General features: G+C 42.0%; 3 protein-coding genes across 3 annotated transcripts in view; 2 read left to right on the top strand and 1 right to left on the bottom strand.

Moving 5' to 3' along the window:
• Positions 1-6959, top strand: part of CSUI_002722 (uncharacterized protein) — a 10582-nt gene extending 3623 nt beyond the window's left edge. The window contains exons 3-7 of the mRNA XM_068062921.1: positions 449-556; positions 1397-1510; positions 2500-2662; positions 3223-3271; positions 4180-6959. Coding sequence (XP_067925102.1) covers positions 2637-2662; positions 3223-3271; positions 4180-6024 — 1920 coding nt within the window. The 5' untranslated portion in view covers positions 449-556; positions 1397-1510; positions 2500-2636 and the 3' untranslated portion in view covers positions 6025-6959. The remainder of the gene's footprint in view (positions 1-448; positions 557-1396; positions 1511-2499; positions 2663-3222; positions 3272-4179) is intronic.
• Positions 6960-7296: 337 nt separating this feature from the next.
• On the top strand, positions 7297-7425 carry CSUI_002723 (uncharacterized protein; the record flags this gene model as incomplete). The annotated part of the gene is made up of 1 exon (XM_068062922.1): positions 7297-7425. One exon carries the CDS (start codon positions 7297-7299, stop codon positions 7423-7425), a length of 129 nt encoding a protein of 42 aa, XP_067925103.1.
• Positions 7426-7511: 86 nt separating this feature from the next.
• On the bottom strand, positions 7512-11632 carry CSUI_002724 (uncharacterized protein). The gene is made up of 3 exons (XM_068062923.1): positions 11249-11632; positions 10484-10777; positions 7512-9756 (listed from the first exon to the last, which is right to left on the bottom strand). The coding sequence occupies exons 1-3, from the start codon at positions 11555-11557 to the stop codon at positions 9613-9615; spliced, it is 747 nt and encodes a 248-aa protein (XP_067925104.1). The 5' UTR covers positions 11558-11632; the 3' UTR covers positions 7512-9612.
• Positions 11633-11722: the final 90 nt, after the last annotated feature.

Here is an 11722-nt window from a genome sequence, read left to right on the forward strand (position 1 = left end):
TAGATCTCTAGGTATGGAATGTCCAGACAGACAGATTGATCTATTCCATTGTGTGGGAGTCGCTTCATGATCCCTTCAGTCTAGGAGGAGGGCGAAGAAGGACTGACTTGTTTGAGAGAGAAGCCTCAAAACACGAAGAAAAGAATGGTGCATGGGCGAAAGCGATAGAAGATCATATTCATGGGGGAAATATTTGGTGGTGCATGTCTATTATCTCTACGTTGTTTCTCATCTTCTTTCTCTCCTTCCGGCATTCGACTCCTGTCTTCTTCATGAAGAAATCTGCCTTTCTTTTCTTTCTTCCACCTTCTCTCGCCTTTCTACGATCTTTCAAACCACGCTTCTCAAGTAGATGAAGGAGACTTCTGACAAGAAAGAATGACTTTCTTCTTTCTTTGACATGTCTGTTAATCTATCTATCTATTTGTCTGTCTATGTGTCGTGTTAGGGAAGAGCTCAGTATTAGAGGCGATCGTCGGTTTGGATTTCCTTCCTCGTGGTGACGGAGTCGTCACACGAAGGCCTCTTGAACTCCGTCTTGTTCATCTCTCTGAAGGTAATCGAAGAAAGAGTGAGAAAGAGAGTGGAGAGAAAGAACTTTAAGCTTTTCAGTCTTCTTTGTACAAGTGGATCATCATATTCATCTAAAAAGACAGGTAGAGAGAGATGGAGATATAGACAGAGGTATGTGTATGTTTAAGATGTATGCATCTAGAGATGCTTGGCTACAGGAGAGACAGGAACAAGACAAGAGAAGACGTACGTCTCTTTATTTCATGGGGAAAGCATCGTAACCATCTTGCTTATAGAGATGGTGCGATGCTGTCCTCTCTTAAAGAGGGGAAGGCCCGAAGAAGAAGAAAAGGAAAAGGAAAAAAAAAAAGAAGAAGAAATTTCCGTTGTCATGACAAGAGATAGGGAATGGATCTCTATATCAGTGTTTCTCTAGAGATATGGGGATCTATCTATTCGTATGTATACCTGTGTATCCATGAACTTTGATCTATAGAAAGATAGAGATGACGAAAGAGACAACAGGCAGGAAGAAAGAGGAGTCTATCTAGGAAGAGGGAGAGAGAGGCCGACATTTATCTCCTTCATTCACTCATTCATGTATCTTTTCTTTCTCTCTGCTATCGAGCTTTTCTCTCAACATGAAGAAGAAGTCTTGAGAAGGTGGTCTTGATAGGTCCTATTAGGATCATATCAGACGTCTTCTCTTTTCTTTCTGACTGACGAGATGTCCTTTTGCTTCTTGCATCTGGTATGTGTGCTTGTCTCTTATTTGCTTTTTTCTCTTATGTGTCGATTGCTCTCGCTCCCCCTCGTCTTAACTGGCCATCTACCTCATGTCTCTCCTCTATATCTCGACTCTTTCTATCATCTGTACATACAGCGGAGCATCATTTGAATGAAGCCTATGCGGTCTTCGAGGGAGATAAAGAAAAGAAAATAAGAGATTTCGAACAGGTCCGAAGAGAGATCGATCGCCTCACCGATCAAGTGGCAGGTACGTTTCTTCTTCTTCTTTGTCCTCTTCTTTGTAAGGACAGCTTTTTCTCATCGCTCATTCAAGACGCAGGAGAAGGATGCAAAGGGGGAATGAGAAAGATGAAGAAGAGAGAGAATAGAAAGCAGACTGAAGAAGATAGTCAATCGATCTCTCATTCACTCCATACTAGTAGTAGGAGCACCCGTATGTATGTTGTTGTCTACGTATAGATGTATAGATGCATATATGTTTCTGTGTATGTATGAATATGTATGAATATGTATGTATGTATGTCTGGTAGTGCATCTCCCCCGTCTTCCTGTCTTCTCTCCATGCGAGCCCCTTATTACCTCTCCATGCGTCTTCATACATCATAACCCGACAGCATACATGCCCATACAATTCTACGTATACTTACGATAGTTTTCAAGTGTATGTACACCGCGGAAATATCAGTCGGTTCGCAGGCAGATAGGTTTATCTCTTGACGGATAGATAGAGATATACAAGTGTGCAGACAATCCTATGATATTTATTCAAGTAGTCTTTCTTTCTTGCTCCTGGATCTTTCTCTTCTCTCCTCCTACCTTCTTGTCTATTAATCTATCTCTCTACCTATGTATGTCTAGTTTATCTATCTCTCTATCTCTTAGATCGATGTTGTGTGTCCAGAAAGAAGAAGGATTTCTACATATAGATCGAGAGATATAGATAGAGATAGGTGTATGTCTCTATGTATGTTTGTACACAGTGCTCGTCTCTCTCGTGTAGGTTTCTTTTTCTTTCCTTCTTCGGTCACTTACACACTCTCTACAGACATCTTCATATTTTGGCACATACACATTTTCTCTCTCTGCCTTTTCGACAATATTTGTGTCTTTCTCTCTATTTTGCGTCTTCACATCTCTTTCGATCTTTATGGTCTCTTTCTCTTCTTTGCTGCGATATGCTTTTCTTCTCTCTTTCCATCTTTCTCCTGTCTTTCTTTCTCTCTTTCTTTTGTGTAGGAAAGAATAAAGGTATCATAGACAATCCTATTGTCTTGACGATTTATGCGACGCAATGTCCCGACCTGTCTCTTATCGATCTCCCTGGCATTACGCGTGTCCCCTTGAAGGGCTCTGACCAGTCGGAAGATATCGAAATGCTTACCAGACAAATGGCTCTCCGGTATGATCCATCATCTTACTCTTTTCTCTAGATATCTACTTCTCTCTTTATCTGTCGATCTACTAATCTCTTCTTTCCTCTTTCTCCTTCTTCCTCGTACACATCTCTACTCTCTCTCTTCTCTTTTGATCTGTTGTGGTATACCTTCTTCATTCAGTACATTCATTCAGTCTTCCCGTTTCATAGATGTATATATCGGAAGAGAAAGATTGCATAAACCAGACGTATATACATATGTATATATCTATATGTATATGTTCATATGTGTGATGGAGGTAGGTATCTATGCCTCTCTCTCTTCCTCTCTCTCGCTGTCTGTCTCCATATACGTATGTGTATATCGTGTGGATACGTCTGTTTGACTCTGTATACTTGTGTGAAAGATGCGTGTGTATCTATGATGTGTATCTTGTAGTAGTAGTAGTAGATGCTCTCCTGACGTAACGGCTTGTTCCTCATAGTGTTCACGTCTTGTCTTCTTGAGATTTCTTTCTTTCTCTCTCTCTCTTTCTTCAGTTTTCTTCAGTTCTCTCTTCTTTCTTTGCGTTGTGTATGTGTAGATATGCAGCAGATCCGAGGACAATTATCTTAGCGGTCATTCCTGCCAATGTCGGTGAGATAAAAAGAAGGAAAGAGAAGAAAGAGAAAAGCTGACAGAGAGATAGAGAGATAGATTAAAGATAGATAGATAGATAGATTAGCGCACTCTTATAAGAACCCTAACTGTGACTGGGCTGCGCTCTTCTTCCTTCCATTCTCTCTCACTTCTTCGTCTTCTAGAGATCTTTCTATTTCTTCGACAAGACTTCCTTACAGAGCACCATCCATCTTCTTCTTTTGCCTCTTCATCTTGCTTTTCATAGACGTACTTCTGAACCTTTTGCTTGTGCCTCTCCTACAAGAGAGAGAGGGAGGGTCGATACAGAGGATGGGTGGCGTGACGCGGCTGGGCTTCGGTGGTGTGGTGTATGTACACAGCGTATCTATACATACATACATGAAGTGATAGAGCATATGACTCACGTGATCCATAGAGATGATCTGTTTAGGGGGAAAGTATCTATGTATGTATATGTATGTATGTATATGTGGATCTCCATACACTAGAGAGATACTGTCTTTGCATGGATAGATACATCTCTAGGATGTACGGGAGGGTGTGAAGAAGGTGTTTCTTTATAGAAGCGGAAAGATGATGAGGAAGAGAAGANNGAACGAAAGGAAGGAGACATAGAGATAGATCGAGTTTTACCGAGATCGAAAGAAACTCTAGGATAGCATGATACGTATGAAGAGTCTATATACAATAGAGACAATCCCTTTACGGTGTTCGATCTTTTCGCTATCGTTCTCTCTATCATCATAATACATCCACCTTCGTTACTACGTTGTCTTTCTCTGTCGCAACTTCTTTCCATCTAAAGTCTTCTTCTGTGAAAGAGGAATAAGAAGAGAAGATAGTCATCTCATCATGCCGTTTCTTTTGCATGCGCTGGGTTGCTTCTTATTTTATGTAGCTTGAAGAGAAAGTCCGAGTGCAACAGCAGAAGAGAGAAGAAGAAGAGAAGAAGAAAGCGGCGCTTAGGCAACAGAGAAAGGAACACCGAGAGTACCAAGAAGCTCTCTGGGCATCTCTCGAAGCTGAGCGGAGAGAAATGAGGCGCAAGGGATATTCCTTTGCTGCAGATAGTAGTGAAGAAGAGGGAGAAGAAGAAGAAGATGATGATGATGAGAGAACCAGAGAGAGAGGAGAGAAAGAGGGCCGTGGGGAGTCTGACGAATCTGAAGAAGAGATGAAGATGAAGAGGAAGAAGAATGTTAAGGATGAAGAAGACGACGACGAAGAAGAGGAGGAGGAAGAGAAGATGATAGGTAAAGCGAGGAACGAGAAGAAGAAGAATATTACCAGTAGTAGTCGTAGGAAGAAGAAAGTAGTCTCAGTGGTATATGCGTGTGATATCTGTGGAAAGACCTTCAAGTCGCAGCCTCAGTTTGAAGCACACGAAAGATCGAAGAAACATAAGCAGAGAGTTGAAGAGGTTAAGAGACAGATGGAAGAAGAAGAAGAAAGTCAAGAGAATGAAGAAGATGAAGATGAGATTTCTGAGAAAGATGATGAGGAAGAGAAGAGGGGGATGAACGGAGATAAGAGAGAACATGAAGAAGGAGAAGAAGGCGGCATAGAAGAAGATATCAAGAAACATCAACATGAAGATAAGAGAGAAGAAGAGGAAGAAGAAGAAGAGGAAGATGAGATAATGAAGAGACTACAGGAGTTGAAGAAGAAAACAAGCAGAAGAAGGAGAAGGAACAACAGCAATAGAGGAGTGAAAAGCAAGACAGAAGAAGAAGAACAAGGAGAGAACAGCAGCAATGAAAGAACCACCTCGTCATCTTCATCTTCTTCATCCTCTCTTTCTTCTTGGCCATCAAACTCAGAAAGCGATGCTTCCACTGAAGAGTCTCCGCATAAGAGAAAGACAGCTGAAGAAGAAGAAGAGGAGGAGGAGGAGAGTGAAGATGAAAAGACAGAAAATGGGGGCAGTCGCGAGACCAAGAGTACTAGGAAGACATCCCGGCGAGCCAGGGGTGGAGGAGAGAGAAATCCGTCGTCTTCTCTGACAGGAGGAGAGACTCTCGGAGCGAAGCAGAGGAGGATGGGGAGAAAGGGGGTGGAGACGTCATCGGATGCAGACCGTGACGAAGAGATTCCTGCTGAGTGTCAGAAAGGAAAGCTTAAGATCAGTAAGCAAAGGAGAAGAAGAAAAACGAATAGGCAAAATAACTTCCAAGGAGATGCAGAAGAAGATGAAGAGGAAGAAGAAGAAGAAGAGTTCATCATCATTGGTGGGAATGATACGAAGAAAACGTCGCGGGTCTTTTCTTCCTCTCTTCAAGGCGGGGAAGAAGAGGATGAAGAATTCCAGCCTAACAGCAAGAAAGGAAGTAGGGAGGAGGAGAAGAAGAAGAAGACTCTTCAATCGTCAGAAAAGAAGAAGAAGCAGAAAGATTCCCCTGAGAATCCTGCTTCATCTTCATCGCCTTGCGTCGGTGACAGGGAAGAGAAAGAGCGTATCAAGATGAATCTAGAAGAGGAAGAAGAAGAAGAAGAAAAGAGGAAGAAAGAGGTGAAGAAGAAGAAGAAAAAGACGAAAGGGAGTGGCTATGAGGTGCCTGCGGGTGAAGATGAATGGATATGCAAAATTTGTAATTCTCAGTTTGACTCGAGAAATCGACTCTTCAAGCACATCAAGTCCGAAGGCCATGCTGCTTTAAAAGTCAGTCTTGCAGAAGAAGAAGAAGCAGGAGGGGGAGGAAAGAATACAAGAAAGAAAGAAAGAAAGAACGTTAAAATGAAGTAGTCAGAAAGAAAAGAAAAGAAGAGACAAGAGAACAACGGGATGGAGTTGAAATAGGGAGGGGTGGCTTCCTATCCTCTCACTCTCGATAAGTGAAGGAAGAGAAGACAGAGGGCTTATCTGTTGTGTAATAGAACACATCTAGCCTTTCTTAAGACTTTTCGGTTCTCTCATTTCTTCTTCATTCCTTCTCTCCGTGCGTGAGAAAGACGCATCGAGATTCCTTTATCGATTTGCGGTAGTAGAGAAAGATGATCGCTGTATATTCGAAAATTCTCTCAAGAGCTGACGAAGAAAAAGAAAAGAGAAGCAGCTCGTGCGCTTGCTTAATTTTCTTTCGTCTTCGTCTTCTCAGTTGTTTGAATTAATTCTTTTTTGACAGGGTCATTCTGGAGTCTACCTCCACCATAACGTCCACATCTGTCTGTCTCTATGCTGTCTGTATCTTTCCTTCTTCTCTTTCTTCCTCTCTCTAATCTCTCTTTCTTTCTGTCTTCTCTCTCGTCATCCGTTCAAGGAAGGTATCTTCATTATGAGAAATACAACTTGGTCGTTGATCGAGATTCCTGTCTAAGACAACAGGGAAGAAGAAAGAACACAACTGCTCTTTACTACACCTCACCTCAATCAAAATTTTCTTTTTTCTTTTCTTTCTATTCTTTCTTATGACGCATGCATTTGAATGGGTCTTTCTTGTCCTAAGTCATTTGTCACTCAGTGAGAGAGCAAGGTCTTAGTCCTTCAGAAAAGACAGATAGACAGGTAGGAAGATAGATAGATAGATTAGAGGTAGGTAGGCAGCAGATACATAGGTACTTTGAGAACTGCGTGCGTGCATGTATGTATGTCTTGCCATAGTGCAATGTTGTTGTCTGTATGTATCCTGAGGGCTCTTTTTTCTCTTTTCCGTACTGCAGAAACTATTTCACATGAATGAAGAAGTATCTACCCCGACATAGTTGTGTTTTCTGGAAATCCATTATTTCTCTTCAGATCAACATTGAATTCTGTCTTTCCTAGAAAAGATTCCTTTTCAGAGAACTGAAGTTCAGTTTGTTCTCTTTCATGGCGTGCTGAGACCCCAGCGTCGTCTCCGTCGTGATATCAGCGTGTTGCACAACGACTAGCCATGGTTGAGGTGTATAGACACTCAACCGAATGAGGTGTATATACATACACTCCACCGTAGTTTTCCTACAAGCGGCGTCTCGTCCGATCGAAATTTTCTATCCAAACAATCCAGTACCAGTAGATCGTTTTGTAACTCCACGACATATGGTCCCCGAATGGTATTTTTCAGCCTACTATGCGGTGGTAGTATTTATGTCATCATTGAGGTGTAGATACACTCCACGGAACGAGGTGTACATACACTTTCGTCGTAAAAAACAGAGATGTTTGTGATAGACAGCAAAGTTGTGCTACAAGAAAAAAAGAGAAGCTTTTCATTCTCTGGAATAGAAGTTCAACATTCCCCTTCTTCATGGAGTGGTAGTCGTTGGAGTTTTAATAGTACCACCCACCACACAGGAAACGAAGTTTCCGAGTACCCACGTACACATCCATGTATATATGTACATCTATGCATATGCATGTATGTATTGATGTCTGCGTAAGCGCTTGCTAGGGTTTTAGGCGTTGTTCCAAGCCATAGGATTACTGATAAGAGAAAGGGAGACACGGCAGCAAAACAGAAGGAGTCTCTTCGAAAGAGAGACAGAGAGAGATATCAGGATTTTCTAAACAATAGGAAGAATCGATCCAGCACTAAGTAGAGCTTAAAAAGAACGTGTCCCATCGAAAACTCCCTAAGTCATGAAGCAAGAAAGAGACTCAGTGAGAGATATAATTCACTAGTTGTATATGAGAAGATAAGCACCATCATCATTACCATTGTTATGCCGAAGTCAAGCAAGAAGTTTCTAGATGTATGAATAACCCTAAAATTCATTCTTCGCCCTCGTCTTCTTCAGTCAACAGCCTGATCATTCTATTCTTATTTCCTTTTCAATTCCTATAGCTGTACCACCTGTCTGCACTAGCCTTCTCACTCTCAACTGTGGTAGAAGAAACAAAAGACCAAAAAAGGAATGCTACGCTATCTCTCTCTGAAGTCTTCTTCTCTGTTTCTTTCTTCCTTTCTCTCTCTCCCTCTTTTATATATCCATGACCTTCTTGTACATGATGAGAAACACGAACGAAAACGACGAAGAAGGTAAGAGATAGAGGAGTCGTAGATCAACAGTGATAGAGGGACAGCAGATAGATCAACGTACATGGTGCTTCCGCTGGGTACGTGAATGATGTACAGCATCGATCTCTCACTTGCAGAAATCGATTGAATGGATACTACTGCTACTACAACTACCATTGAAAGAGACGAAGAGAGACATATCAACACGAACCAGGGAAAGAAACAAGAAAAGATAAAATACCGTCGAAACTCATGCGGTTGCCCGATGGAAGGACACGTATTTCTACATTCCTATCGAAGGGAGTCTTTCCCTGTGGGAGGAACGACGCTTGAAGACCTGCCAGGAGTTTGGTACTACCTATCTGTCCATTTATCTTCATTCATGCAAGAAGGATAGATTAGGTAGAGAGTAAAACAAGAAGAAGAAGAAGAAAGCCACGCAGCCGGCTCGGTCATCTCGTTTCTTCGTGTCCCTAATACTCATGAACTACCTGCTTCTTCTTCTTCCTCCTGTTCTTTCGGTTTACCAGCAACATGGTGGGTGAAGACCTTCTCTCTCCCTCTTTCTTTCACTTTCTCTCTATTTCCGCAGCTAACTGATGAGCCTTTGCTTCTTCCATGAGTTCTTCTCGAAGATGAACGAGGCGGAGTCGCTCCGTCGAGGAGTCAGTTGTTCACTGTGAGAGGAAAGAAAGATTCTTCTTTTTCATCATGAGTTTCAGGAAGAAAAAAAGAAGAAGCGGAAGAAGAAGAAGAAGTCACCTAGGCCACACTCCCCTCGAGTACTTTTGACTAGATGGCAGTTTCGGTTCCTTGGGAACTTCTCCTTCGGTAAGAAAGGAGGTGTAAAATTCTCTCTCTCCAAAACAACCGGAGAGAGGAGTCGTTCTCTAAGAAGTCTTGAAAAAAGTCGAAGAGCGAGAGATGAAAAGTGAGTGAGAAAGAAAGAAACAGAGAAAGCAAGAAAGAATCTCGATCCTCTTTCTTTCTGTGTTCCCCTCTTTCTGTCTCTCTCTCTCTTCTTAGCTATCAACAAAAGCAGACCTTTACATTCTTATCAGGAGAATAGTAGTAGAAGTAGTAATGATGATACCGCAGCAGGCTATTCTTTCCCAGTCTCTCTTTCTTTCTATCTACATGAAAGACAAGAAGATCACCTGTTTCTTCTCTAGCTCATTATATGATGAATGCTCTTTTTGTCTCTGCTTCCTTGCCTGCCTGGCATACACCCCGATCATCTTCTTTCTTCTTTCTTATTCATTCATCTTCACCTTTCTCTCTTCATTCACCATCCTGTCTTCCTTCTGTTTTCTTCCCTTTCTTTCTTTCTTTCTTTTTTTCTGTTCCTTCTCAGCAGTGAATGACGATGAAGAGGAGGTAAAAAGGGTGTCGATTAATTAATCTACTCTGACTACGACAGTGAAGTTCGGCGACTTTTGTGCGTAGATGAAAAGAGGATCTCTCCTCAGACAGTCCCAGGGCTCGCCACGTGAACCTCCAAATGTCTCAGGTAGCCATCGATTCAACAGAAAAGCTGCTCTCTGAAGAGGCAACAACATAGAAGAGAAAGAAAAAGAATGAGAAAGAAAAAGAGAGCGAAAGGAACAAGAAGGAGGTGATGACAATGAGAGAGAGAGGTCAGGAATAACGATGAGAAAGAGAGACAGAGAAGGAAACGAAAGAAGTTCGATTTGCTAGATGATAAGATATTCTGGATTGTAGCTCATTCGTATCTACACCCCTTCTCATATGATCTATATGGAGAGAGGATGCTCTTCTCTCCGCCTATGACTGCTGCCACATTTTCTTTCTCTTCATACAGCTAACCTATTCATCGAGTCTCCTTATCACTCATATCTTTGTCTACCCGACTGCTGAGATATTTCAACGCCTTAGACATAGACGCATATATATATCCAGACAACCTGTCATTTATAGACGTCTCTAGATATAGAGAGAGATAGATAGATTTTTGTACGTCTATGACACCTATCACATAAGGACGTCCCCTCTCTCTATAAATAATTATATATATAAATATATATATATGTATCCTGAGCCGTCAAGGCAGCAGCACATGGAGCAAGAGAAGAGCGAAAGAAACCGGAGAGGCAAGGTTTACACCGAGGAGGATAAGAAGACATCTTTCGCCAAGGACATCAGTTTTCTCCTCAATCTTTCAAACAAGAGGGAGAGAGTCGATCTTATCACGTATCTAAGGAGTTGTGGTCCTCTTCTTGTCGTTCTTCTTCTTCGTCTTCTACTTACGCGCTGAGCTCTGAATCGCACGCCAACGAAAGCAAAGGCGAGTGCATAGAGTGAATTCCATTGCTGTTGTGCGAGAAATTGGAGTGTATTGACACCTGAGCCGATAGGAAAAGCATTCCAGTTTGCACCCCCAATTCCTCTCTTCTTCGACTTTCCTCCGCTTCTCTTCATATCGAGCCATCGAAGTTCTATCGGATTTCGCTCCAGGCATTTCCTAGTCGATTCTTCGAGCATTTTCTTCAGCCCTGTCATCAGGTCCAAGACGGTAGATGTAAGGATATGGTCTCCGACAACCTGAGAAGACAGGGTGAAAAAGAAAAGTAGGGGGAGAATAAGAGGGGGAGAAGAAGAAGGGATAGAGGAAACAAGAAACAGAGAGAGAGCGCGAGAGGAGAATTACATAGATATATCGACAACGGAGAGGAAGAGAGCGAGAGAGACGGAGAGAGAAACGGAAGAAAGCAGTCAGGGGAAAGTAAAAGGAAAGAGAAGAGTATAGATCGTTTCGTACACGTGGTATGTCTTAGTCATGGTGGTACAAGTATGCGTTCATCCTCTCTCTTCTTTGGAGAGAGGATGAACGCATACTTGTTGCTATGGAGAGATACTAGAATATTTGCAGACGATCTGTCTCTCTCTCTCCTCCTTTATCAGTCTGTCTATCCTGGTGTATATACACCAGAAGTGAGTAGAAGCACATGCATAAATCTCACCTACTACTACTACTGCTGCTTCACTTCACTTACTCGAGAATCCCTTCCTTACCTTTATATGAGCAACAGGCTTAGACGTCTTGAGGGAATGAATTTGAAGTGCCACTCCTTTCTCTATATACACTGGTAGACCTCCTCCTAGAGACGCGTTGACAATAGATTGCCGTAGAAAGTCCTTCGATGGAGTATCGAGTTGTGTCAAGCACTGAGTCTGAGCTAGCCGAGCAGTCTTTCTCCAGAAATGTTTATGTTTCTCTTTCTGATCAAGAGATGAAATTGAAGACGAGGTAAAAAGACAGGGGAAAGAAAACAAGGAAAGACACGAGGCGAGAACACGAAGATAGATATACACTACTAGCATGTTCACAAAGAGGCACGAGACAGACAGATAGACCTATGGAAGGATTCAGATATACTGTTGGTGACAGATACAAATATGTCATATTTAGGTGTAGGGACAACAACATCAAGGAACAGTCCATGAAAAGATACAGATAACGATCTGCATACATACATATACATACAT

Source organism: Cystoisospora suis, assembly GCF_002600585.1.
Source record: "Cystoisospora suis strain Wien I chromosome Unknown contig_1135, whole genome shotgun sequence".
Lineage (NCBI taxonomy): Eukaryota > Apicomplexa > Conoidasida > Eucoccidiorida > Sarcocystidae > Cystoisospora > Cystoisospora suis.

Excerpts from the sequence above, each read along its gene's own strand:
- CSUI_002724 (XM_068062923.1), bottom strand. The coding sequence starts at position 11,557 with ATGCTAGTAGTGTATATCTATCTTCGTGTTCTCGCCTCGTGTCTTTCC. Across the intron at positions 10,778-11,248 it reads AGCCTGTTGCTCATATAAAG|GTTGTCGGAGACCATATCCT; the intron begins GTAAGGAAGGGA and ends CTGTCTTCTCAG. Across the intron at positions 9,757-10,483 it reads TGCGATTCAGAGCTCAGCGC|AGAGCAGCTTTTCTGTTGAA; the intron begins GTAAGTAGAAGA and ends TTGCCTCTTCAG.